This window comes from Sprattus sprattus, assembly GCF_963457725.1.
Source record: "Sprattus sprattus genome assembly, chromosome: 18".
In the NCBI taxonomy this organism is placed as follows: Eukaryota; Metazoa; Chordata; class Actinopteri; order Clupeiformes; family Clupeidae; genus Sprattus; species Sprattus sprattus.
In genome coordinates, this window is record NC_137916.1 from 10,148,265 (window position 1) to 10,174,423 (window position 26,159).

Consider the following 26,159-nt stretch of genomic DNA (forward strand, 5'->3'; position numbering starts at 1 on the left):
TTTGTGAACCTAACATCACCTGGATGATGTACCCAATGGTTGATGGGCCAGCTGAACATGCTGATCCTTGTCTATCCAAAATACACCTTTGAGGTGATCCAGCGCTTCTTCGTGTTAATTGGGTTGGACTCATGCACTCCCAGGGTCCATACTCTGAAAAATGATTTGCTCAGTTTTTGCCATTTGTCCATCGCACAATGTATTAAGGGAAGACAAAATGTGTAACCCTTCTGTGGGTCACACCAGTTTATTTTATGTTTTTATGTTCTGACTTGCTCTATTTGGACGAAATGTGTTTGTGAGAGACTAATTGTTATTTTGTGTTGTAGAGCAACTAAGAACAGAATGGACATTTGAGTAATGTTTGAAGTATGTTTTCATATTCTAACTGACATTTAAGCAAGTGTCTTGTTATGTATGTTGGAAGGTCTTTTATCTTGAGCCAACTTGATGCACACTAGTACTAACTTGATAGAGCTCAACCAATGTCTTTTTCAGTTCCCAATACTCATTTTGAAATTAAATGATTTGACACAGTAAGTTGTATCAACATATTTATTTAGGTGTAATAAACTTGACACTACAGGTTAACATTACTTTAATCAGTCAAAGCATCATAATTACTTGACTGTTAAGTTGAATCAGTAAATCTCTTTTACAGTAGTACAGTTTTTTTGTACTGTATATGGTAGAAGCAGTCTCTTTGGGGGGTTAGAAGCCGTCATTTAGTTACAGATATATTGCTTTATTTTCATAAGGTCTTTTAATGATTTTTGCAGTCTTTGCCACCAGTGCCTGAGTTGTAAATGTCTTTAAAAGTTATTGGGTGGCAGCCGAAAATGTTCTTTAAGATGGAAGAAGGATACAAACGTGTCTCTCCAAAAGCACAAGATATAATTTTAAATGCCTTTCAGGTGCACTGTTAAGGCCTGTGATGAGCCACGTTAACAATATCACTGAAGAGTCTGTGAAGGCATAGCCTACTATGAACTAAAACACCCCCCAGGATACTTTGATGGACTTTTGGACAAATCTTCATTATTTGTGGACAAATCTTCATTATTTCAAATGATCATAATAGCAACCGAAGGTCATTCGTCTGGTGGTCACACACGGTGGGAGTGACCCAACTCTTCAGCGCAGCTTGAACAGCCAAACATCGAAAACAACGAATGTTAGAGAGGCCAGCCCACTTCTCGTCGGCTCATGTCCTTGTCGAAATTGCTTGTAAGAGATAAAGTTGCGTTACTCTCTATTTTGGGACCAAGGACTGAACATACGCATATAGTTTTCTCTGACTAAACCTTAGAAAGCACTCTGATTGTTGAAGGTAAGTTGCTCAGTTTGTTTTCTCTTAATGAAGGCTATGTGGAATATGCAAATTTTAGCAAGACTTAGTGAGATGGGAAATATGTAGACAATTAAACTGTTCAAATTGTTTAGTACAGTAAAATAAAGTCAGTTGGCTTTGTATTGCTGCTGATTGGATCCTAAGTAAATTTAGGATTTATCGATCAGATTTTTAGTCACTTCGTTAGTGTGATATTGCTTTCAGTAGAGTGGTAAAAACGAATGTCCTTCCTAGAAACGTCTTAGCGTTATGATTAGAGTAATAGGCTAATGTATCGATAAATAGCATACTAGTTTAGAGCGCCGGGTTACACCGTTTTAACTGCCTAACAACACATAAACAAAACCATACAGTTATGTTATATATGAAACAAAGGGAAACATAACCGCAAACATAGTACATATGTAACTGATAATACATAATAATACATTTTGTGGGTTTCCCCATCATTCGAAATATTACAACAATCCGTTTAAATTTGAAGGGTGGAGGATGTTGGCGTTCTTACGCACGGTGTTCACTGACGGCTTTTCGTATTTTTCAGGACAGCCTCTTGTGGCGGAGTTGATATAGCACAGCTGAGACTGAAGCTGAAAGGAAGTTTCCAAAATCAGCAGCATTTTCTTGACTCACCAAACACCCAGTTTGAACCAGCGATTCAAGGATTTATCGAGGCCTCTTTTTTTTCTAATAAAGGATATAACGTTATTTATCAAATTACATTTTCACTTTTATAGCTGAAAGAAAGCTATGATAATCATAAGAACTAAGTGGTGACAGGAGTTTTCAACGGGACTTTTTTTTTTCTCGTGAAGTAAAATCTCTTGGACAAAAGATGGAGGAATCATCACATTCTGCCACATCGCCAACAGTGGTTTCTACAGCTGGCTACCTCATGTTCCACGAATACCACAGCAATGTAGCTCTGGTGACACATTACAACTATACGGGAAAGCTCAAGGAGAACAAGTACAGAGATGGACTTAAACCAGAGGCCATCATTTTCCTCATCATCTGTTTGCTCATAGTGCTGGAAAACGCTGTGGTGCTGGTGGCTATCTGGAAGAACAAAAAATTCCATCTACCCATGTACTACCTGCTGGGCAACCTGACACTGTCCGACCTGTTGGCAGGCTTCACCTACATGGTTAACATAATCACGTCTGGAGCCAACACGCTGAAGATGACCCCATTACAGTGGTTCCTGAGGGAAGGCGGAGTGTTTATCACGCTGGCCGCTTCGGTCATCAGCCTACTGGCCATCGCCATCGAGCGGCACGTCACCATGGTGAGGATGAAGCCTTACCAGGGGGCAAAGAGAGGGCGCATGTTCGCCTTGATCGGGGCCAGCTGGGTGCTCTCAGTGCTTCTGGGGGTTCTCCCCATCATGGGCTGGAACTGCATGGGCCGCCTGGACCACTGCTCCACGGTCCTGCCGCTGTACGCTAAGAGCTACATCCTATTCTGTGTCACCGTCTTCAGTGCTGTGCTGATGTCCATCGTGGTGCTGTACATGCGCATCTTCCGCATCGTCAAATCCAACACGCAACGTCTGGGTTCCGGACCTCAGCGCAAGGGTCTGGCACGCAAATCCCAGAAGTACCTGGCCCTGCTGAAGACCGTCACCATCGTGCTGGGAGTCTTCATCGCCTGCTGGCTGCCACTATTTGTGCTTCTCATCCTGGACTTCAGCTGCCCAGCAAAAAGCTGCCAGGTGCTCTTTCGCGCGGACTATTTCCTGGGCATTGCCATGTTCAACTCCTTGCTAAACCCCATCATCTACACACTCACCAGCAAGGACATGCGTCGGGCCATCATAAGGCTGCTCTGCAGCCACTGCCTCCTCACCAAAGACGGGCAGGTGAAGAAGATCGGCCTGCCCTTCCTGGAGTGTAGCACCAGCAAGACGGAGTTACCCTCCCACCGGCTGGAGGGAGTGGAGAACACTGTCTCCTCAGGGAACTTCACCCCTTCAACTATCAAAGCCATCTACCCCAGGATGTCCAAGAGTTGAACACGTTAGAAGCTGGAAAAATACTGTTCATAGCATGATGAAGTGCTGGAACTCATAGGACCTGGTGCATGGAACTACTCTGAAAGGCACTTAATGGCACCACCTCACTAGCTCTCAGACAACTCTGTTAAGCACCGGGTTGACCATCCCTATGAATAAACTCTCTTGCACAGTAAAAATGGGGTGTTAAGACTGAGAGCATCTTAGGGCAAATAATGGAAAACAAACAACTTCAAGGTGTTGTATCATGCAATGTAGCGCACTCACACATTGTAATCCAGGATACCCAGTTCAGCGTTATATCTCTCAAGTTTCATGATGTTCATTAGGTGCCCGAGTAGGCAGACTTTCTTTATGCGGAGATCCTATCCCAAGGCTGTGCAGCACTTGGTTTCCCCTCAGAAACAATATACTCTACCAGAAACAGAGAGATGCACACTTAAGAAAATAACAGGTTTCCAAGCTTTTCATTTTCTTACCAATGGTCTCTGGGCTGCCTGGCAACAAATCAAGTTCTTGTGGCCTCCACCCTTTGCATGGGGTTCTGGATGGCTCCGAAACATGTGCCTGGCAAGAGCAGGCACAAACGACTAAACAGATCCATGTGGCTTTTCAGGGCCTTACTGGTTTTGTGGAATAAGTTGTCATAGACACCAGAAGCACCCCCAAGGTTTCCCAAAGTCTTCTGCAATACTCCTCATTAAGCACAGCCCAATAAAAATATCATATCTTAAACAATACAAATTATGGGGAGCAACAACGTAACTGCCCACAACGGAATCAATACTTTGTATGGAAGTAACTCTGTATTTAAACATACTGTACAGAATGTTAAGAGATGAAATGCATATTTTATAATGTGTATCTATGTGTTACGTGTAGTTTTTTTTGACAGAACGATGAGAGGTTTACTTTTAAGTTATGTATTATCATGTAATATATGTAAAATAAAATTTTGCTCAATACTTTACAATGCTGTTTATCTTTACCTCAGTGCATGACAAGCGATAGCATGCCTTCAATATTCAAAATCACAGAATTACCAAAAAAATTCAGTGGAAGGTTTTTAGTTCATGGTATTTTATTTTTGAAACCATTAAATAAGTAAAGGAAATATATGATGCACTATTAATGTTTATTATATTAACTTATACATGATGGAAACCATCAGCATGCTACAGAATTTGTCACATAAAAATTATTTCAAGATTCCTTCCCCAGTTGGCAATTGAAAAATGGAGAAAGGCGAGGTGCACTGACACCTAGTGGACAAATACAATAGCATGACAATGAAGTACACCTTTTGTGACATTTATTTCACATTGAAAACAAAGAAAAAGGACACAATGGACACAACAGACAGATCAGAGACGACAAAGTTCAGACAAAATTAGTTCCATTCTGTGCTGACAAAATCCCATAGTTGATCACTGACAGCACATGGTGAGAGCTGGGAGGTGTCGATGTTGATTGGGGTAACCAGGTCTTTCCCATAGTGAACTGAAGAAAAAACAAGACACAACTTGTGAAAAAAAGAATGGAGAATATGTTTTTTATAAATACAAAGTAAGACTTCTAAACAACTTAATGGACGATACTGACACTAAACCTGGCTCCGATTACCTATTCCTCACAGCTCAGTTTTCGCTTTGATTACAGTCTGGAAATATATAGTCTATATATATAATCTGTTTGCAATGGGCCATTCTGACTGGCTTCCAATCAGCGACCAGTGGGGATGGCTAAATACGATGACGAAGTGAAATGTTTGTTTGAAATGTAAAGCTAGATGAAGCGAAACAAAAATTGTAGCAACACTAGCAAAAATCAAATAATTAAAGCTGGAGCAAGTAAGGGTAAATGTATTCATCAAGGGCAAAAACACTGCTTGTTTACCGCCAACATGATTGGGGACAAGGCTTATATACCAGCTTGCTATATTAGTGGCAAAGTTAGAGTTCAGTAATCCCATATTGGTCAATGGCGATTGGTTAAAGACTGGTCCAATGGTTTTAAAATGAAAGTCTACGGTCGCTAGGATGCAAGGACTGGAGACAAACCCTAATGGAGCGTGGCCAGACCCTAACCCCAATGGAGCGTGACCAGACCATATCTATTCACAAAGTACACTTGGGTCTGGTTATACGAGGCAATCTGATACTACCTCCTTTTAGAATTTTTGGATCCGCATCCATCTCCAGCTTGATCTTAGTGACCTTGTAGTAGAGCTGAGCAAGGTATCTGCAAGACAAGACAAGACAAACAAAATTGACACTGTAGAGCTGTATAAAAGCATCTCCCCTCATCATGTAAAGCAGCTATTCTGGAGAGGACTCCAGATAATAATCCTAGCGTGGATGATATGTTGAGACGTTCCGATAATCAAACATTGCAGCATTAACATTGTGTCTCTGTACACCTAGATTTTTATAAACATAGTGTGTGGGTGAAGAACAATTTAGCCAGATGCCGTTATCTCTGTGCATAGTTCCTATTTTTCAACTGAAACAAGTTGCTGTAAGTTTAACGCCAACTCTACTAAGCAAACACTGGCTCCAAATTTGGCAACATGGCAGAGGGAATTGGCTACATTTCAATAGAACAGAAGGGCATGGAGCCACCTCTATATACAGTCAATGGAATTAACTGATGATTGGTCATCTTTGGAATCATCATAAATAAACAGCAAAGAGCAAACCACGAAAATCAGGGACAGTGTACATAATTTATTCAACATTAGTTCAGCCAAAGGGAATAAGAGAATATTCAAGTTCCTCACATGGCAGAGGGGATAACTTCTGTGGTGTCCTCATCCACCTCCTGCTGCAGGGCCTGCATCTCCTGCTCCGACTCACGCAAGCGCGCTAGCTCCCTCTGCAGGAACCTGCCAGAGAGTTTGAAGTGGCTCTACCATAAGGAGGACACAAACGCACTACACAATGCTACCTGCTTCAATACAAGCAGTTTCTAGAGATTAGCACATAGAGCTCATATGGCCCATAGTAAGCAACTGAAAACCTCCTTAATGTACCACTCCTGTGTATTCAAAACTTTTTAGCCAGAACATGACCCAGTTCTCCCGAATGTCCCAAATACACCATAGCATCATATATATTATGTTCTACTTGATAGAAGAAGTAAGTTAGTTTTATTTATAGAGCACATTTACACACAGCATACACTGACCAAAGTGCTGTACAATAAGATACAAATAATTCAAATAATAATTAAAAATAACAATAATAATAATAATAATAAATAAAGATAAAAAGTGAATAAAATACAACAACACAACAATACATAGAGGTCATAATAATACAACAGGGGGAACATTCATTTCCAGGGCATACCACACAGACATGAACAGGAGGTAGGCTAAAAGGTCAAGGGGCAAGGAAGGCCAGGGAGTAGAGGTGGGTTTTTAGCCTAGATTTGAAGGCAGAAATGGAGGGGGCGGATCTAATGTCCAGGGGGAGCTGGTTCCACAGACGTGAAGCAGCAATGGCAAAGGCTCTATCACCTCTCTGCTTGAGCCGTGAGTGTGGCACATACAGAAGCCCTTTGTTAGAGGATCTGAGGGACCTTTGGGCAGAGTGGGGCTGAACAAGCTCAGTGATATAGGCCGGGGCCAGCCCATTGAGTGCCTTATAAACAAATAAAACAATTTTAAATTGGATCCTAAAAATAACTGGGAGCCAGTGCAAGGAGGTCAGAATGGGTGTGATATGCTCGTGCCTCCTGGTGCCAGTTAAAAGACGCGCAGCTGCATTTTGGACCAGCTGCAGACGTCTGAGTGAGGATTTGGGGAGGCCAAGGTAGAGGGAATTGCAATAATCCAGCCGTGATGAAATAAAGGCATGGATAACTATCTCTAGGTCGTTGTGGGATAGGAAGGATTTGAGGCGGGAGATCACTCTGAGCTGGTAAAAACTATTTTTGACTACAGTGCTGATCTGTTTGTCAAGACAGAGTTCAGAGTCCAGGATGACACCAAGGTTTCTGGCATGGGGTTTGACAAGAGGCGTGAGGTGACCTAAGTTTGACAGTGCAGTGTGTCTTGCCTTGGAGGGACCAAAAATTATGACTTCAGTCTTGTCACCATTTAGCTGGAGGAAGTTGTTAGCCATCCAGTTTCTGATGTCTTCAAGACAGACCAGGAGAGATTGGATGAAGTCCCTAGATTTTAAGGGCAAGTACAGCTGCGAATCATCGGCATAGAGGTGAAAAGAGATCTTATGCTTTCTAATAATGTCACCCAGTGGGAGCATATACAGGCTGAAGAAGAAGGTGTAGCTTACTCTGACTCTGACTCCAGATTCATGCTTTGGGTTTGCTTCTTTTGGATTTCATGCTGAAGCATTTCTAGTTCCTCCGTTTTCTTATTTCTATGGCTCTCCAGATCCAGAAGCGTTTGTCCAACTCTTTCCTCCGACTGGGTAAGGCCTTAACATGGTCAAAATATGGAATAGTGTTAGAATTAGGAAATGTTGTGTTGAACTACCGAAAACAAAAGCTATGAGATGCAACGAGTGTTTTAACTTACTGTTTAGGAGCTGGGTTGTGGTCTTTTCTGTGTCGATGTGGTGATCATACAGCTGTTGTGCTTTACCTCGTATACCTTTCATTCCTTGCTCGGCATGACTGCTATCGATAAATTGAACCAAAGCCTTAAGGGACTCTTCCAAGTCGTGAAATCCGTCTTGTGACCCCATTCCTGTTCGAATGTTGTCCTGCCATTATGAATGAATTCATAAACAAACAACTTTATTTGCCACACTAGCACCCAATTTGTAGCTATACAACCATTACTAACGTTAGCTACACACTTTTGCGTTCACTTATGTTAACGTCACCACCTAAGGAAATTATAAATCCCCTCTAAAGACTACGGAATACTGCAGGTTCATCAAATAACACGTTACAGACCAGGTACAATCCAATACGCCAACATTAAAAGGCAAAATGATTTAAAGCACGTATGTCATCAGCATTCAGATAAGTGGCTAAAATGTTAGCTAACGTTAATTTGTTTAGGCGATTTATCGCTGACATACAAAGTTGCATTCTGTCATAGCTAACGAGAGTTACTAAGCTGCGGAGCTGACGCACATATATTTGATGATTCGGATAATTCGTGACCGGTGAAAGCATACGCAAAGTATTCGAAATAAGTGATTAATATTTCGTACTTCACAAAATCAAAGCCAAAGACATACCTTCAAGCACAATAAGAAAAAAACGTACTCGATTTAAACTCCCGCTTAATTCCAGTCTTCTTCTTCTGTTGAGTTCATGGGTAGCTTGCACTCTTACTGCATTACCGCCACCTGCAGGACTGAAATATGCCTACTTTTGGGAATACGAAAGCTTTAAAAATAAGAATACAGCCGCGGAAAAAATTAAGAGACCACTTCAAAATTATCAGTTTCTCTGGTTTTACTATTTATTGGTATGTGTTAAAGTAAAATGTACATTTTTGTTTTATTCTATAACCTACTGGCAACATTCCTACCAAATTTCAAATACAAATATTGTCATTTAGATCATTTATTTGCAGAAAAATGACAATTGGTCAAAATAGCAAAAAAGATGCAGTGTCTTCAGATCTCGAATAATGCAAAGAAAACAAGCTCATATTCATTTTTAAACTACACAATACTAATGCTTACACTTAGGAAGAGTTCAGAAATCAATATTTGGTGGAATAACCTTGATTTAAAATCACAACTTTCATGTGTCTTGGCATGCTCTCCACCAGTCTTTCACATTGCCGTTGGGTGACTTTATGCTACTCCTGGCGCAAGAATTCAAGCAGCTCGGCTTCTTTTCATGGCTTGTGACCATCCATCTTCCTCTTGATCACATATCAGAGGTTTTTTATGGGATTCAGGTCTCGAAATTGGGCTGGCCATGACAGGGTCCTGATCTGGTGATACTCCATCCACACCTTTACTGGCCTGGCTGTGTGGCATGGAGCATTGCCCTGCTGGAAAAAACATTTCTCAGAGTTGGGGAACATTGTCAGAGCAAAAGGAAGCAAGTTTTTCTTCCGGGACAACGTTGTACTTTGCCTGGCTGAGGTTTGTAAAAGACCATAAGGATTGAAAAAAGCGGACTGGAGGGTCTTCTAGTTCGTCTTCTCTGATGAGTCCAATTTTCAGCTTTGCCCAACACATGGTCGTCTGATGGTTAGACGGAGACCTGGAGAGGCCTACAAGCCAGAGAGTCTTGCACCTACTGTGAAATCAGACTCATCAGAGAAGACGAACTTAGAAGAACCTCCAGTCCGCTTTTTCAATCCTTATGGTCTTTTACAAACCTCAGCCAGGCAAAGTACAACGTTGTCCCGGAAGAAAAACTTGCTTCCTTTTGCTCTGACAATGTTCCCCAACTCTGAGAAGTGTTTTTTCCAGCAGGGCAATGCTCCATGCCACACAGCCAGGCCAGTAAAGGTGTGGATGGAGTACCACCAGATCAGGACCCTGTCATGGCCAGCCCAATTTCGAGACCTGAATCCCATAAAAAACCTCTGAAATGTGATCAAGAGGAAGATGGATGGTCACAAGCCATGAAAAGAAGCCGAGCTGCTTGAAATCTTGCGCCAGGAGTAGCATAAAGTCACCCAACGGCAATGTGAAAGACTGGTGGAGAGCATGCCAAGACAAGTGAAAGTTGTGATTTTAAATCAAGGTTATTCCACCAAATATTGATTTCTGAACTCTTCCTAAGTGTAAGCATTAGTATTGTGTAGTTTAAAAATGAATATGAGCTTGTTTTCTTTGCATTATTCGAGATCTGAAGACACTGCATCTTTTTTGCTATTTTGACCCATTGTCATTTTTCTGCAAATAAATTATCTAAATGACAATATTTTTATTTGAAATTTGGTAGGAATGTTGCCAGTAGGTTATAGAATAAAACAAAAATGTACATTTTACTTTAAAACATACCAATAAATAGTAAAACCAGAAAAACTGATAATTTTGAAGTGGTCTCTTAATTTTTTCCGCGGCTGTATATTTGCAAGACCATTCATTAAAAAAAGGAATCTTATTTTTGTATTATTATTATTATTATTATTATAACAATATAAGTGAGACAAACTTAAATTTCAGAGTTAAGCGATTGATTTGGTTTAAAAATGGCCAGTCTGTCTTCCATTGATCACATGACCAGATCAAATAAATAATGACACCTGTAATAAGCAAGTTAGAACAATTATTAGTCCATTCAACATTTCTTGTAGAACAGGCATTTCTATGTAAGTATCAAGTTTCTTTGCAGATGGTCACTTTACAATGAATGCCAGCCCTCTCAACTGGAATCCCAAAGCCAAGCCATATACCTTTCTTTAATGACAGTGCACTGTTTGTTCTAAGAGATGTATGAAATGCAAACATGTGCATTCTATATAGAGAAGGCCATCACATATAGGTAGAAAATACCATCTTAAAGTGTGTGACTTTCAAAGTGGTTCCGCAACACAATTACAGAGTTTCTCATCAGCTGTGTGACATTCTGTTGATCCATTGTGGAACATGCGGAAAGGCTGTTCCAGGCATCAATGATCCATCGGAAGGGGAAAAATACCAAACTGATGACCCCTACACTAATATTATCTTTACCTACAGTGCCTTGCCAATATTCAACCCATCTGAACGTCATCACCATTTTCTGGTACACATATTTTCCCAAACAATTTGAACATGCTCTTGTATATTTCTTAAGGCTTAATAAGTTATTTGTCGACTAAAATTAAAAAATAAATCCATTAAAAACTCAAATGTTCTGCTTGCATAAGTATTCAACCCCTACACATTAATACTTGATCGAGAACCCCTTAACTGTAATAACAGTTCTGAAGTGACAAATGACCAGCCTTTCACACTGTTCTGCAGTGTTTTTTTTCCCATTCTTTAGTACAATTAATATAGATCATCAAAGGCAGTGGGATGGTGTTTCTGGACTGAATTGCTGCAGATTGTCAGTAGGATTTTGATCAGGACTTTGACTGGGCCATTCTAGAACATTCACTTTACTATTTTTGAGCGACTCCGGTGTTGCTTTAGCCTTGTGACTTCAGTAATTGTCCAGCTGGAAGGTACACATTCTTATAAACTCTCAAACACAAACCTTAGAAAAAAAAGACTATCCGAACGGGGCCTTGTTCTCTCTGCTGTGCCTGTCTCCCTTCCTCTTCATCAGCATTTGGTTTTTATTATCCGTTTTGCATGACATCCCTAGGCATTGACTTGGCGCTACACTTTCGTTTTATGCTTCACTATACTGACGTTCTTTACGTTCCTGATCCATTCTTCAATATATTTTCTTATCATTTGCAACCTATGTGTGGCCTCCCTTTCATTGAGCCATGCTTAGAGCCAAGTGTACATTCTATTTTTTAGTTGGTACTGTCCAGTCTCTTTCAAGAGATTTTCTACATCAAACTACCAGTCTTTCTTCTTACAAGTTACAAGTATTTTATTTGTCAGATGCACAAAATGACACAGGTTCAGACAGGGCACTGAAATTCTTAAGACAAGGCACCGTCTAAGAGTCTACCATAACATAACATAACATAATAACATAGTATGACAGAACAAAAACATGACGTACACTCTGTACAAGTACTCTGAACATAGTTTACAGGTTATAAACATAAAATCACCTAAATAACCATACTAAATATACAATATAAATATACCATGCAGTATGCATATAACATATAACAACCAACATATAATACAATACTAACAAACATACATATAACAGCCTATACATATAATACTACACTATATATACATATAACATATAATACACATATAATAGACTATGCTAACCTAATTAACCTATACTAACCTACAAACATACTGAGGGAGTTACAGATGCAATATTTCTGATATGGTATTACTGCTAGTGCAAACAGTAAGTTGTAAGTGACAGAAAATGTAGTGTAGTGCAAACAGTAGTATGAAAGTGACAGTGACATTGCATGTAAAGTGACGAGTGCAAAAGTGGCGGTGGTGAATCAATGTCCATTTAGCAGCCTGATGGCCTTTGGATAAAAAACGTTCTCCAGTCTGCGTGTGCGAGACAGGATGCTACGGTACCACCTCCAGAAGGCAGCGGGGTAAAAAGTCTGAAGGCTGGATGGTAGCAGTCCTTTAAGATCCTGCCAGCTTTCCTGAGGCATCGTGTGTGGTAGGTGTCCTGCAGGGCTGGGAGCTCCCTTCCGATGATGGACTCTGCAGACCTGACCACACTACGAAGGGCCTTGCGGTCCTTGGCTGTGCAGCTCCCATACCACACTGTGATGCAGCCAGTCAGGATGCTCTCTATTGTGCTTCTGTAGAAGTTGGTGAGGATTGGGTTCATGCCAAACTTCTTCAGTCTCCTCAGGAAGAATAGGCGTTTCCGGGGCCGCTTTGACAACCGTGTCAGTATGAGTAGACCAGGTGAGGTCATCGCTGATGTTCACCCCGAGGAACCTGAAGCAGCTGACCTTCTCCACTGCAGAACCGTTGATGTGTAGTGGTGCATGCTCCACCTCCTGCCATCTCCTAAAGAACATAATCATCCCCTTAGTCTTGCTGATGTTGAGAGTGAGGTTATTATCCTGAAACCATGTTGTCAGGGTATAAACCTCCCCTCTGTAGGCTGACTCACAATGGTTGTGTAGCAAACCTAACGATGAGATTGGAACGGTGCGTTGCCGCACGTCATGGGTGAACAACATCATGTGTGAACATGTACAACAGGAGGGGGCTGAGCACACAGCCTTGGGTGGTGCCTGTGTTGGTGATCACTGTGGCTGAGATACGGTCACCCGCTCTCACCACCTGTGGCCTCCCCGTCAGGAAGTCGAAGATCCACTTGCATAGGGAGATGTTAAGTCCCAGGTCCACAAGCTTGGAGATGAGTCTGGAGGGGATGATGGTGATGAATGCTGAACTGTAGTCAATAAACAGCATCCACACATACGTATTCCTTTTGTCCAGGTGGGAGAGCGGTGTGTGCAGTCAGCGAGATGGCATAATCTGAAGACCTGTTGGACTGGTATGCAAACTGCATAGGGTCAAGGGTGGGGGGCAGTGAGGAGCAAATTCATGATTTGACTAGCTGCTCAAAGCACTTCATGATGACAGAGGTCAGTATTACCGGGCGATAGTCACTCATGCAGGTGACCTTAGTGCTCTTAGGTACAGGAACGATGGTGTGAAGCAGGTGGGAAGTACAGACAGGCTGAGGGAGAGGTTAAAGATGTCAGTGAAGACCCCTGCTATCTGGTCAGCACAACCCCTACCTGAAATGTCATCTGGGCCTTGTGATGGTTGGTTTTTTGAAGCAATGTCGCAAATGAGCTGAGCCTCCAACAGGGGAAGGTCCCTGCTCTCTGGAAAACATCCTGCCTCATCCCTGTTCCAAAAAAGCCACACCCCAGGGAGCTGAATGACTACAGGCCAGTCGCCACAACATCACACATCTGCAAGACCATGGAACGACTGCTACTGCACATCATCAGACCCCAGGTACGCCATGTACTTGACCCGCTGCAGTTTGCCTACCAGGAGAAGGTAGGCGTGGAAGATGCCATCATCTACCTGATGCACAGAGCACACACTCATCTGGACAAGGGAAAGGGTGCTGTGAGAATCATGTTCTTTGATTTCTCCAGTGCCTTCAACACCATCCAGCCCCTCTGTCTGAGTGACAAGCTCGTGCAGATGGCTGTGAACGCTCACCTTGTATCCTGGGTCACGAACTACCTGACGGAGAGGCCGCAGTTTGTCAGGCTGAAAGACTGCGTATCTGAGACTGTGTGTGCAGCACCGGCGCTCCACAGGGGACTGTGCTCTCACCAGTGCTGTTCACCCTGTACACTTCAGACTTCACTTACAACACAGAGTCGTGCAACATACAGAAGTTCTCTGATGACTCTGCTGTTGTGGGGTGTATCAGGGATGGACAGGAGGCTGAGTACAGGAGCCTGGTGGACAACTTTGTGCAGTGGTGTAGGCATAACCACCTGCTGCTGAACACCTCCAAGACCAAGGAGATGGTGGTAGATTTTAGGAGGTCTCAGCCTCCTCTGCTACCAGTCTCCATAGAGGGTGTCAGTGTGGAGGTGGTCAGCACCTACAAGTACTTAGGAGTTCATCTGGACAATAAACTGGACTGGTCAGCTAACACAAATGCCATCTACAAGAAAGGCCAGAGCCGACTCTACTTTCTGAGGAGGCTGAGGTCCTTCAATGTCTGCAACAAACTCCTGCGCATGTTTAACAAGTCTGTTGTTGCCAGCGTCCTTTTCTATGCTGTGGTGTGCTGGGGAGGCAGCATAAAGAAGAGGGATGCAGGGCGACTTGACAGGCTGGTGAGAAAGGCAGGAGCTGTTGTTGGCACCGATCTGCACTCTCAACATCAGCAAGACTAAGGGGATGATTCTTTAGGAGATGGCAGGAGGTGGAGCATGCACCACTACACATCAACTAATCTAAAGTGGAAAAGTTCAGCTGCTTCAGGTTCCTGGAGGTGAATATCAGCAATGGTTTTACCATTTTTCTGCAATGTTTCCCCTCCCCTATTACCACTTCTAAGGAGTCAATTTGATTGTTTTTGCACTATATAAATTAATTGAATTGAAGTCAATGGTTTAACAGCCTTGGTCAGTGAAGGAATCATTCGTATGACGAAGGGGTTGATATTATAATGCTTTTATGTGCGTATATCAATATCAATATAAATATAACCTCTCGGGGGGAAAACTGTAACAGGACAACATAACATGCTTCTTGTGTATTGTTAATCCTCAAAGTCATAATAATAAATGCATGTAGATCATAAAACTCTGAATATAAAAACGACTTGGGTGAGAAATGTAAACGCTATTGCGCCTTTTATTCAGAAAAAAAACACAGCTCTGTTGCAACAACCATGGATATAAGGGCTAGATGTCTTAAGACGTATATGAGCTCGCCCACCCATAACATTGTGTTGGTAGTGGTATGTACTTTTTAAATAACCGTAACTTGCCCAATTATTCAATGGATTTAAAAATGGTTTGGTTTGTTATAAACGTGGCTATAATTCTTTAGAAAATAGCACAATTATTCATAGGTATGTCCTGTCATAACTACATGTCTGACCTTTATAACAAACCAAACTGTTTAAAAATAGGATGAAAATTGAGCAAGAAATGGTTATTTAAAAAATACATAGCTTACTAAAACCAGCGTTATGGGTACTGTGGGGGGGGCGCAAAACGGACAACCACTGATGACGTCACCCCATTCAAAGACTATGGGTAAAATAAACGTGTTATGATTGCAGTTTTGACGAGAAATCAATGTTAAATTGTAAGAATATAACAACTAAACAGTTTTTCATGAAGCAGAACACAAGTAATTACACATATTTTGGTAAAATGGAACTGATGACGTCACCCCATTTAAAGTGAATGAGAATTTTTGTTCCTCGTGAACATACTTCGTGAAGTCAAACGACGTACAATAAACATGTTATGATTGCATTTCTAAAGATACATCAATGTTACGTTGTAAGAATATAACAGAAAAACAGTATTTCATGAAGCAGAACACAAGTTATTACAGATATTTTGGTATTCTGAGACACTAGAGAACTTGACGGCTTCGGTGTAATAGGAATCAATGAAACATCCTTGCAAGTCTAAAAATGACGCCTGATAGGACGCAATGAAATATTGCTTCGGTTTTTGACGCTTTTCCGACTGACCAAGCTGCAAATTCTGACGAGTTGGGAATGAGAACGTGTTGAGTAGCTTTGCCTACTCAGATAGCCATTGGGGGGCACTACACAATACTGGCCACTTTAGTCTGCAATAGCATAATTTTGTGTTTTATTTTAACAGTGCTTAGTAGTTTTGCGTAACCCAGCTGCAAGAATAGTAGTTGTAGCCTATTCGTGTCAAACAGTGTGTTATAACCATACGGGTTACGACCAGGTAGCCTATCCCAATATCAGTTGGATAACTTTTTTCTCTTGCGCTGACAGCTCGGTACAAATTATTAATTGATTCTCCCTGGAAAGAAGCCTGCAGCATGTAGGAGGAAAACAGCACGACTTCTCTGCAAAATTACGTTTTGTATCTGCTTTTTACTTAATTGTTAGCTTATTTAGAGACAGCAGCAACCGAGTGGAGTTAGTGTAACACTTGTTTACATACAATCTGAGATCTGGGCCATCAGAAGATGTCTAGGTGATTTCAGGTGCGCAGTCAATCACAACAAACAGGGTTTGAACTTTTAAATAAGTGACAAATAAGTATTTACATACAAGGCTCAAGTAAAAAAATAAAATAAAAACAATTAATCAAAATACTTCAATTTAATTTCAATATCAAACATTAAATGAAATCAAATGCTTTATTAATTCCTGTTTGTTTGTTATTTAACTCTATTATAACCTATTTTCTTAATTATAATTGTATAAATGTAGTTATCTTTAACTTCCTATTTTATAAATTATATGTATTAAGTATTTAATAAATAGTTAATACATTAATTAATAATGTAATTATCGAATAAAGTTCTATCTCTTTTAAATTCTCGAGGAAAGGGATCGGTAGGCTAAATAAGTAATAAACAATACATTTAAACTGGGCTTTCTGTATTCATTTGTATTAGGGTAGATGGCTTTCTGCCTCGGATTTGCGTGTGCAGCCTTCAATGTTTGAAAATAGAAACCCATGTATTCGAAATTCATTGTAGATGAATCCACAATGACATATCTTCATTTTAATCTTCCAAGTATTCAGACAAACATCTTATCTCCAGCAGGTCCGCTGTAGCTCGGTGTAGCTAGCTGGTTACGCTATCAAGTTAGCACTCAACTAGCACAAATCATAAAAACAAATAAAAACATTCGGTTCAATGAATGTGTTCAGTAAAGACGTTAACTTTTAACACACAAAAGGTTGTCACCATGAATTTTTAAACCATCTTGTCTGAGTTTCTGCTTGTCATCTCTATTCAAAGTTAAATTGCGCGTGCGCTTCAGCAAGCACTACTACGTCCTGTAGAGGGCGCTCCAACATTACATTTCATTTCAAAGCTATGCTGAATTCCTAAGGTTACTAATTCATCTAATCAATGTTTAATGTTTATTATTAGACAACTATTTATTAATTACTATATATACAATAGTTTCAGAATCTTAAAGATAACTTTATAAACCTTGGTTAAATTAGCCAATTTTTGTGAAGTGACAACATGACTAAATATACACTGACGTTTACTTATTCTTCACCTTTCAGATCAACAGTGGAGATGACGAATAAACGGGTCCGGTTGGCATATCTTTACCTATCGTGTATCTTCACCCTCCTCCCTCTTCTTAGCCTTCTTACTGATGTTAGTGTATATCTTTATCGTCCGAAATAATGGTATGTTTGTGATGTGTTTGCGTTGAATGTACATACAAACAACGTTTGTGAAATGTTACATACAGATATTTGGAAAGATAACTGATTGCATGAGAGGTTAATGACCCCCCCTTTCCCCCACAACGCGCAGGGGTTGGGAACCTTTTTTTTTAGGTGAGGACATGGGGGACGCTTAGAAACGGACTGAAACGATTTCGGTGTGTCGAGTTACATAGGTAAGCTGAACAATTTCAAAGGCGTCACAGAGAACACTTCATGTATTTAGTTTTTTGGCTTTGCTTCCCCAGAGAGCAGAAATATTGAGTCTTTTTAAATTATTATTTATTTATATATAGTGCTGCATTATATGAAGAAAGAAACACTGTAACCGAGATCTCATCTCATTTAATGAATTTACATCAGATATACTATGAAAGACACTTGTCCCTTCCTGTGGTGATTTGCACAAACACTGTAAAACAAAAACTATGAGTTGCTAGTGACAAACATTGTCAAATGCAGTTGGCAGTCATTATGTTTTTTAAGAACCATTTCTATTGCATTTTTTTCTGCAGCAAGGCAATGGCTGCCTTTGTTTTATCATTAAATACAGGCGACCTCTCACAACTCATCCACAAATGGTGTGTTCACCAGATGTCCACTGCTGGCCATGGTTTTCTTGCCGGACACAAATTTCTTTGCAGCCTGCAGGAATAAATAAAACAAAACCTGTGATCAAAACAATAAATTGCTCAACCAAAATGAACAGGGCATATTTATTTAATTAAATCTTAACAATAAGATAATACTTCACCTTCACATATTGACTGACAGATCTACACGCTTGCATAGTCAATCCAATTAACCCTTTCTATGACATGTATTTACCTGAATTGATGATGTACTAATGATTATTTCAATTTATGCATGGTGGGAACACTCACGTTCACAACATCACTGGAGGTGATCGAGTCGATACTCTGCAGCACTGCCTCAGGGCTGCTATAAGCTCCACTGGCCAATAGCTGTGCTCCCACCTCCTCCAAGAGGCCTTCTGAGGCTTCTAAGGACATGAGGGACTCTGCCTTCATCTGGTTCCTATAGGGAAATAAAACATTTGAAAAATGTGTATACAGTATGTACACTGGACACTATGTCAGTGCACTGTGGGAGAAGACATTCTTTTAAATGTGCTTTTGTAGGAGGTTGATATTTTTGTTGCTGTTGTATTCCTTTGTGAAACATAGTGTATGTACGTAGGTCCTTCCCTGAAGAACTCCATGTAGGTCTGGCATTTTGTGTTGAAATGAGGCCTGACGTTCCCGCCACACAAGTGTACAGTACATGTCTATGGGGGTGAGCTCAGCTGTGGTCTTACTTTGCCCTGTCAAGGTCCTCTGCCGAAAGCCCTCCGTCAGCAACAGCGGTCACCTGAGCCAAGGCAGCTCTGATCACCTGAAGGGGGCCCATAAGGGAGAGATGTGAGGACATAGCTCCGTTCTCCTCTATTTTCTAAAGTGGCTCTGGATGAACAGGTTTTACTCAGAGGTGGGAAAACACATACATGTCATAGCCTTGCCCCACCCTTGGGCTGAACCAGCTGATGTCAGTTAGTGCTTAGGACTAACCTCGTGTATACATGGACTAAGCACCAGCATGCTGACTGCATGTCATGTCAGCTTATTTACAGCAATAGAGCAGTACCCACCTCTCCAGCGGCATCAAATTGTGAGACAGTGTAAATCCCAAACAGTCCAGAGTCTGAGTACGTGGAACTGAAGGCTGTGGCCTACAAAAAAGATCATCATCAGCATCACTACTACCACTGGTTTCTACAGCTTCTTAGGTGGTCTCTTCTTAACCAGAATGAATAGGAGCTCAAAGACGTAATTGATACAATCTGACTGTAATCCAGCACACACACAACACAACACACATTGTATGATTTTTACTTTAACACCCTCAAACCACAACAGCTTAATCTACACGGCCACTCACATCAAATGGCTCTGTGGTGGCCTTGGCGATGCCTTGGCTGAGTTTGCTGCTGATGTTGGCACCCCTCTTGACATGAGGGCCTGCTCCCAAAACCCTCTGCAGCACGGTGAAGGCATTGGCGTCCGCTGAGCCAGTCACTGCCGCCTCACTGGCCACCAGAGCATGCACCAGCCCATCAGAACTCTGCATTCGCAGCTCACCTACCAGGGAAGACTCGCCAGTTAGCTTAAACATCATCCATCCGTACATCAATCCATCCATAAGGCTGTAGAGGCTCAGAGGAGAGGGCCAGACATAGGGCTCAATAGTGTGAGTATATCCTTTTCAAAATTAGCATATGTCCGAGAACCCTCAATCATCTAGAACAGGGGTTTTCAACTGGTTTTGTCCCAGGGACCACCATTCTGACTAGAAAGTAATACGCGGCCCACTGATGTCCCTGCGCGCGTGCGTGTGTGCGTTCGTTCGTGCATGTGTGGGGAGAGGGGAGACCTGTCAGTGTAATATCTGGGCATGGTGAAGTCCACACAGACTGTCTATTCATGGCCAAATGGTAGACAGCGACAGTCTCATATCATTCTCTTGCCCTGTACTTATTCTTCAAGAACACAAAAAAAAATGCTACCACACAGGTAGTTTGAAAGTTTGCAAAATACACCTCATTGCTTTTGCAGCAAGCTCTGGAAATTCGGTCTGGCAACTTATCCAGAACTTAAGTCATATGAAAATCACGCAACATCTGTTGCATGTTCTCAATAAGCTTGGCATTCAAGAAAACGTAATGCGTCTCCATATGCCGCAATAGTTTCGACGGCTTCATAGCTTCAGTTGACGGTAATGTTGAACACACGAAACAAGGTGGTACCTCCTCTCCTGCTGTGGCTATCATTACTGTAAATCCGTATTTGATGTATTCCTCATTGTTTTTTCTTTTTCTTTGTTGACTTTGTTTCCCTGTATCCTGTGAAGGTGTACCTTTGACCTGGCAGCCTGTCTCTCTCCTCACTAAACACCGATCCATTGGTGCTTCAGACCAGCAAACCCCACGGTAGAACGAAATGTTAGCTAAGGACAGTAGATAACTTCAGTCATTCACCAAAAGTTTTACTTTTTCGATTAAACTTCAAAAGTACTCGTAGACTATGCTTAACTGCAGATGTTTGTCAACTTTGCCCGCGAGACTGTACGTTATGAATTATCCGGTATGGCGTGACGTTACAAACGCAATGCATTAACATCAGCAAAGCACAGGCTACCATAGACTGGATAGGTGCAAGGCTACATTCTGTCAGCGTGAATCACCTTTATAATATTTTACACATATTTTTCTTATTTCAGACATTTTCAAGAGTAATCTGGAAATGTTCTGAAATATCAAAGCAAATAATAATAATAATAATATATATATATATATATATATATTTTTAAATCGCGGACCCCCTGCAATAACGCCGCGGCCCACCAGGGGGCCGCGGACCCCCTGTTGAAAACCCCTGATCTAGAAGCATCAGATATTGACTTTGTGTGACAGTAGGTTTGCACAGGGCTTGATGGCAAATGATCCCTTAAGTTTGTCTAAGCCTGGGACATCTTATAAGTGCTTAGAGGGGGTCTGCACTCTTAAAACATGAGTGTGTTTCTATATTCTGTGCCTACAACACAACTGAACATGCAGAGCACACACTTAACATTCTAATCTGACAAAAAAAAAACATTCACTTTTTCTGTTCCAATAAAATGACACCCCTTCCTTCCCTGCTCCTAAAGTAATGAGTTGATTCTCTAGAATAGTGTAATGCTCGGTCTGAGCCACTCTGATCGTTTCCATTACAGAGCCAGGACAGTGCAGTGCACAGCCACAGTTTTGTTAGTGGATACACTGGACAGACAGTTACAAGAAGAGAATTTTGCTGTGCAATGACTGAAGTGCAATGGGTTATCAAAGAAGCCGCCTTTAAGCAGTAGCTTTTTAAAGTCAAAAAGCACACCCCGCTTCATTCAGATATTCCCAAACCCTCTTACCTCCACGGTACACAGCTTTGGCCCCAGGTACTCCAGCACCACGACCAATACTCAGGTACTGCTCTCCCATCTGCTTCAGCACGGAATGCTTCACACCTGCCACAAGAACATTAACAATACACAACCCAGAGTTATGGTAACCTACACAAATACAAAAACATTTGACTTTTAGGCAAAACCGAGAAATGAACTGAGCATTTTTAAATCAAGTATGGTATACATATGCAACACTTATATATGAATTCTGAATCTTGATCAGATCTTCTGATTATTTTTTTCTTACTTTACAACGGTTACTCACCAAGTCCAACAACGGCCATTCTTCCACTGGTGTAATTATTCTCCACAAAAGAAAGCAGCTGAATCGAAAATAAACATTAAAACATAAAATCAACTTGGATTTGGAAATAGAAACATGGCAAGATGATATGAAGTTAGGAGGGGGAAAAAAAAAAAAAATCAACTTTGAGGTCAGAAACTGCAATGTTATTCTAAAGTCTCTAATGTGTCAGGTTTGTTAAAAATGGAAAAAGGCTGACAGAAATCCAACACTTAAAAACACACTGAGTAAATGTGGTCTTCAGTATTAAAAACTGTCACTTTCAATTGTATCATTGTCCTATCAACATCATTTCTACAACAGTTTGTGTTCTAAAAAAGCCCTGCTTCTAATTAAATAAGGACAACATTTCCTTCACCTGATCAGAGCTGACATTGCCCACTCTGTAGTCTGGGCAATACAGAGAGTTGGAAAGGGCATTTTTGTACGCAGCTTCATGCAACTTCTCAACAACACCTACAATAAAACACAAGGAACAAAGAGATCCTCGCTTATTAGGATCCAGGAATAAAGAGTGAGATCTGAGCATGTATCATACCCATATGTAAATGGGTACAACCATGTCACTGGTTTGACTTGTTGACAGACTAACCAATTTGTGGACACTGGCTTGCCATGGCTTTATCAATCTTGACTCTTGTGGTGAGGTCTGATACTTCCCATGGCCTAAACTCAGGGCCAGCAATCACGTGGAACAGGAACTCCGAGACTGTGTCACTGCCAGAAATATCAGGTCAACAGATGAGAACAAATCCAAACATTTCTTGCTGTAACATTAATGCAGGCTCAGGAATATTTTGCAAACTTTTACTGTGTTGGTACATTTTCACCTTGTGACCACTAGGGATGCAAGGGTACAGTGGGCCCATGGTTCGCTATGCATCACGGTTTTGGGCAACGGTTTCAGTATCTTTATATTCAAGATTTTTTTTCAAAACTATTTAAACTATTTATTTTGGCCCAAGAGAAATGGAAGAAAAATGGCAGCATGACTGATTAGGGTTTGGTTCCTGGTTTCTGTCTACTACAGTGAGGTAGCCTTCACTTGGTCTGAAGGTCCAACCATAAGTGGAGAGCTAGATAGGGTGTCTGAGTCAATTCATTTTTGTTTTCTCTCTGTGATGTTCCATAGAGCTTGACTACTTAAATATGTGCAGGAGGGGACATTGTAATATGTCTAATTTTTCCATCAGGTGAAATAATTAGTCAGTAGCCACCGAATAAGGATGCAAATCTCTGGCTTTAAGTTCTCCACTGCTTTCGTTACTACCGCCGCAAAGGTTTTCTCTACTTATCCTTGTCATTGTATTGAATGCTGAAATCCAAGATTTTCCCACACAGTGGATTTGAAAGATGCGGTACCTCTTCAAATTAGCTTCTCTGTCTAGCTAGTGTTCGCCATTATCCCCTCTTCTCCAGCTCCTATTTTCATACAGAGTGTTGAGATGTTCTGTTGACCTGGAGGTACAATGTTCGTGTAAGTAAGTTCTGAAAATGATAGGACACTGGCAGGCGTACCGTAATACCATGGTTCACATTTGTGTATTGAACCGTGGGGGGCATACCGAACGGTTCAACAATATACTGTGTACCATTGCATTTCTAGTGTCCACGCGGATTAAAGTGGATTCTTCTCACAACATGAATAAAAACTAGTGAAACATAACAAAGATTACCCATTTGCAATCAAAATATCCATCCAGGACTAACTTTAAATACTTCCACAAAAGCCTAAAAAGTGCTGTAAACCAGTTTAGAGTTTCTTTCCCTTTCCTCACACCCAGAAAATGAAAATAATTGAACGAGACTCACAGGTTATCTCTCAGGCATTCTGCAGAGTAAACCATGTGCTCCCTTGATGACGTCACACTGCAACATAAAAAAATAGATTTAGTTTAAGAACTGACGTATAACTCAATAGTCAGCACAAGCCCAGTGGCAAAAGGTCATATGAGGACAGTGACGGAGCACACTAACCAGAGAGAGCCTCCCACAGCCTCTACACCCCGACATATCCTGAATGCAGATGCCCCTTTTGTAGTCTGCACAACAAGAACAACAGTCAATCCATGCTTTTTGAGAAAATGAAAGATGGTGTATATGTCTGCAGATCTTACCAGGTTTGCAGCTAATCGCAGCACATGCGTAAGCCCAACGTTGTCTGGTGTCTCATAGCGGCTGCCAGCTTTTACAAACACCCCGATCTTGGAAACGGGAGAATAGTTTTCTAAGGAGGCAATGAGCAGGCCACTGGGAAGTTTGGACACCTGAGGAAAGGATGCCAAGAAGACAGTATAAAGATGCTATGGAACAGTGCTGGGCACAATCTGATATTGTTCCATGACAAATCACATTCAGTTTGAAATCCAGCGTAACTACCACTCTAGTGCTAGGAATGATTCAGCCTTGCAATGGAAAAGGATTTCTGGTGACCAGAAGCCTACCTGGATATCCTGTGGCTGGAAGACTGGCTTGGAAGGAGCATTGCGGGGGTTCACAGACAAAGGTTCAGTCAGCGAGCTCCTTCTGGCAGCTACATAACATCGTCTCTGTGAGGATGGGAAAACAATAAGCTAACCACAGAGATCGTGAGGGAATACTTTCAGTGCAAAGGAGGTCTCTTAGAGACAGGGATTGTCTAACTTAGCTCTTAAGGTTTAGGCACAGGGGCAACACTAAGTGGAACAGGACACCAGACACAGTGTGGCTATCTATAGCTTCAGCAGTGTGAATTAGGAAGACCTAACATGACCCATTACTGTACCTTGTAATTGGCTGTCAAGAGAGAGGAAATGGCAGGGAGGAAAGAGAGTGGCACACATACATAAGGACAGACGTTTGCGGCTTTACAACACAGCTAAGAAGGGCATGTTTTATTTGATTTTTTTTTTTATCACAGTACATTTCTTTCAACATATTATGGTTAACACCAACTGTTTCAACGACAGTTACCACAAATACCTATCGATATGTAACAGATTCCCCTTTGCTTAGAAAAAGTTGGTGACTTACTAATTTCATCTGACAAAAATAACTTTCTCTAGGCTAACAAAAATCGGACACACTTTCCACTTAAAGCAGCTACTGTCCCACATTGGCTTCATAGCTACACCGACGGCAGATGTACATGTAAATCGCATGACACAACATAGAGCATCCCTTCGTGGTGTTATAGGGATAACAGATTTACCAAGCAGCTGGATGGTAACAAACTGCGATTTATGTAAAGGTGCGATTACGAGTTACAGGTTTTAAAAAAAGACGGCAAAACTATTCAGTTTAACCAGTCCAATGTTTTTTTTTTTTAACTTACACTGCGACAATTCACCGAACTACTGTTAATGCTGCCAACTACAGTAGCCAGGAGAGCATTTATCTGTTCTGCTTCCAATAGCTATCGTGAGGTTGTAGCTCTCATGACATACAGCAATAATTTAAAAGGCTGAGAGGCTGCCAAATGTATCTGTAAAACGAAAGAACGTATTATATCAAAACAATGACCTTCACTAGCACTATCACGTTAGCTAGCTATGGTAACGTTGTTGCTAACACGTTTGCTAATGTCAACATTTCGGGAATTAGGGACCTAGCAAGACTCAGTCACACAAAATTGAAACTCATACAGCACTGAAACTAGTAACTTCAGTCATACACATTATAGCCAAATCTAGGATGACTGTCTGAAGTACAGGCCGGTAGCTAGATAGCTATCCTACCTGCGTTAACAACTGCCTGGCTAAGGTTTGCTATCGACTTTCAATTCACTCTTGTTAGCTAGCTGAGTAGCCATACCTGATTAGCTTTTTTATTTCTTATTGAACCAAAAGCTTTCCGGAACAACCAGAAAGAACAGACATGTTCACCTACAAAACATTGGTAATATGAGCTAAACTTACGGAGAGATGATTTAGAGGTCGGATTCCTTTCATGATTGTTTCTCTCCTTCAATCGATGGGAAAAGGCAGTTATGGCTGACCTGGCGTCCTACCCAGACTTCGCGGCAGGCATAACCAATCCGACTGGCCGAGCCAAA

General features: G+C 41.3%; 3 protein-coding genes across 3 annotated transcripts; 1 reads left to right on the forward strand and 2 right to left on the reverse strand.

Annotated features, from left to right (window-relative positions):
* Positions 1-1,200: 1,200 nt before the first annotated feature.
* s1pr5a (sphingosine-1-phosphate receptor 5a) lies at positions 1,201-4,261 on the forward strand. Its single transcript, XM_080855918.1, has 2 exons — positions 1,201-1,330; positions 1,896-4,261. The coding sequence occupies exon 2, from the start codon at positions 2,187-2,189 to the stop codon at positions 3,363-3,365; it is 1,179 nt and encodes a 392-aa protein (XP_080712044.1). The 5' UTR covers positions 1,201-1,330; positions 1,896-2,186; the 3' UTR covers positions 3,366-4,261.
* Positions 4,262-4,755: 494 nt separating this feature from the next.
* On the reverse strand, positions 4,756-8,077 carry spc24 (SPC24 component of NDC80 kinetochore complex; the record flags this gene model as incomplete). The annotated part of the gene is made up of 5 exons (XM_080856114.1): positions 4,756-4,865; positions 5,530-5,606; positions 6,145-6,249; positions 7,664-7,808; positions 7,909-8,077. 5 exons carry the CDS (start codon positions 8,075-8,077, stop codon positions 4,756-4,758), a joined length of 606 nt encoding a protein of 201 aa, XP_080712240.1.
* Positions 8,078-18,151: 10,074 nt separating this feature from the next.
* Positions 18,152-26,159, reverse strand: uqcrc2a (ubiquinol-cytochrome c reductase core protein 2a). Its single transcript, XM_080856684.1, has 14 exons — positions 26,023-26,159; positions 24,571-24,675; positions 24,244-24,393; positions 24,104-24,168; positions 23,939-23,995; positions 22,719-22,843; positions 22,485-22,582; positions 22,088-22,145; positions 21,787-21,882; positions 19,765-19,964; positions 19,475-19,555; positions 19,145-19,221; positions 18,711-18,864; positions 18,152-18,471 (listed from the first exon to the last, which is right to left on the reverse strand). Exons 1-14 carry the CDS (start codon positions 26,053-26,055, stop codon positions 18,388-18,390), a joined length of 1,383 nt encoding a protein of 460 aa, XP_080712810.1. The 5' UTR covers positions 26,056-26,159; the 3' UTR covers positions 18,152-18,387.

Coding starts and splice junctions, on each gene's coding strand:
- s1pr5a (XM_080855918.1), top strand. CDS start 2,187: ATGGAGGAATCATCACATTCTGCCACATCGCCAACAGTGGTTTCTACA.
- uqcrc2a (XM_080856684.1), bottom strand. CDS start 26,055: ATGAAAGGAATCCGACCTCTAAATCATCTCTCC. Junction 23,996..24,103: donor GCTGTGGGAGGCTCTCTCTG/GTTAGTGTGCTC, acceptor TTTATGTTGCAG/TGTGACGTCATCAAGGGAGC. Junction 21,883..22,087: donor AATGGCCGTTGTTGGACTTG/GTGAGTAACCGT, acceptor TTCTTGTGGCAG/GTGTGAAGCATTCCGTGCTG.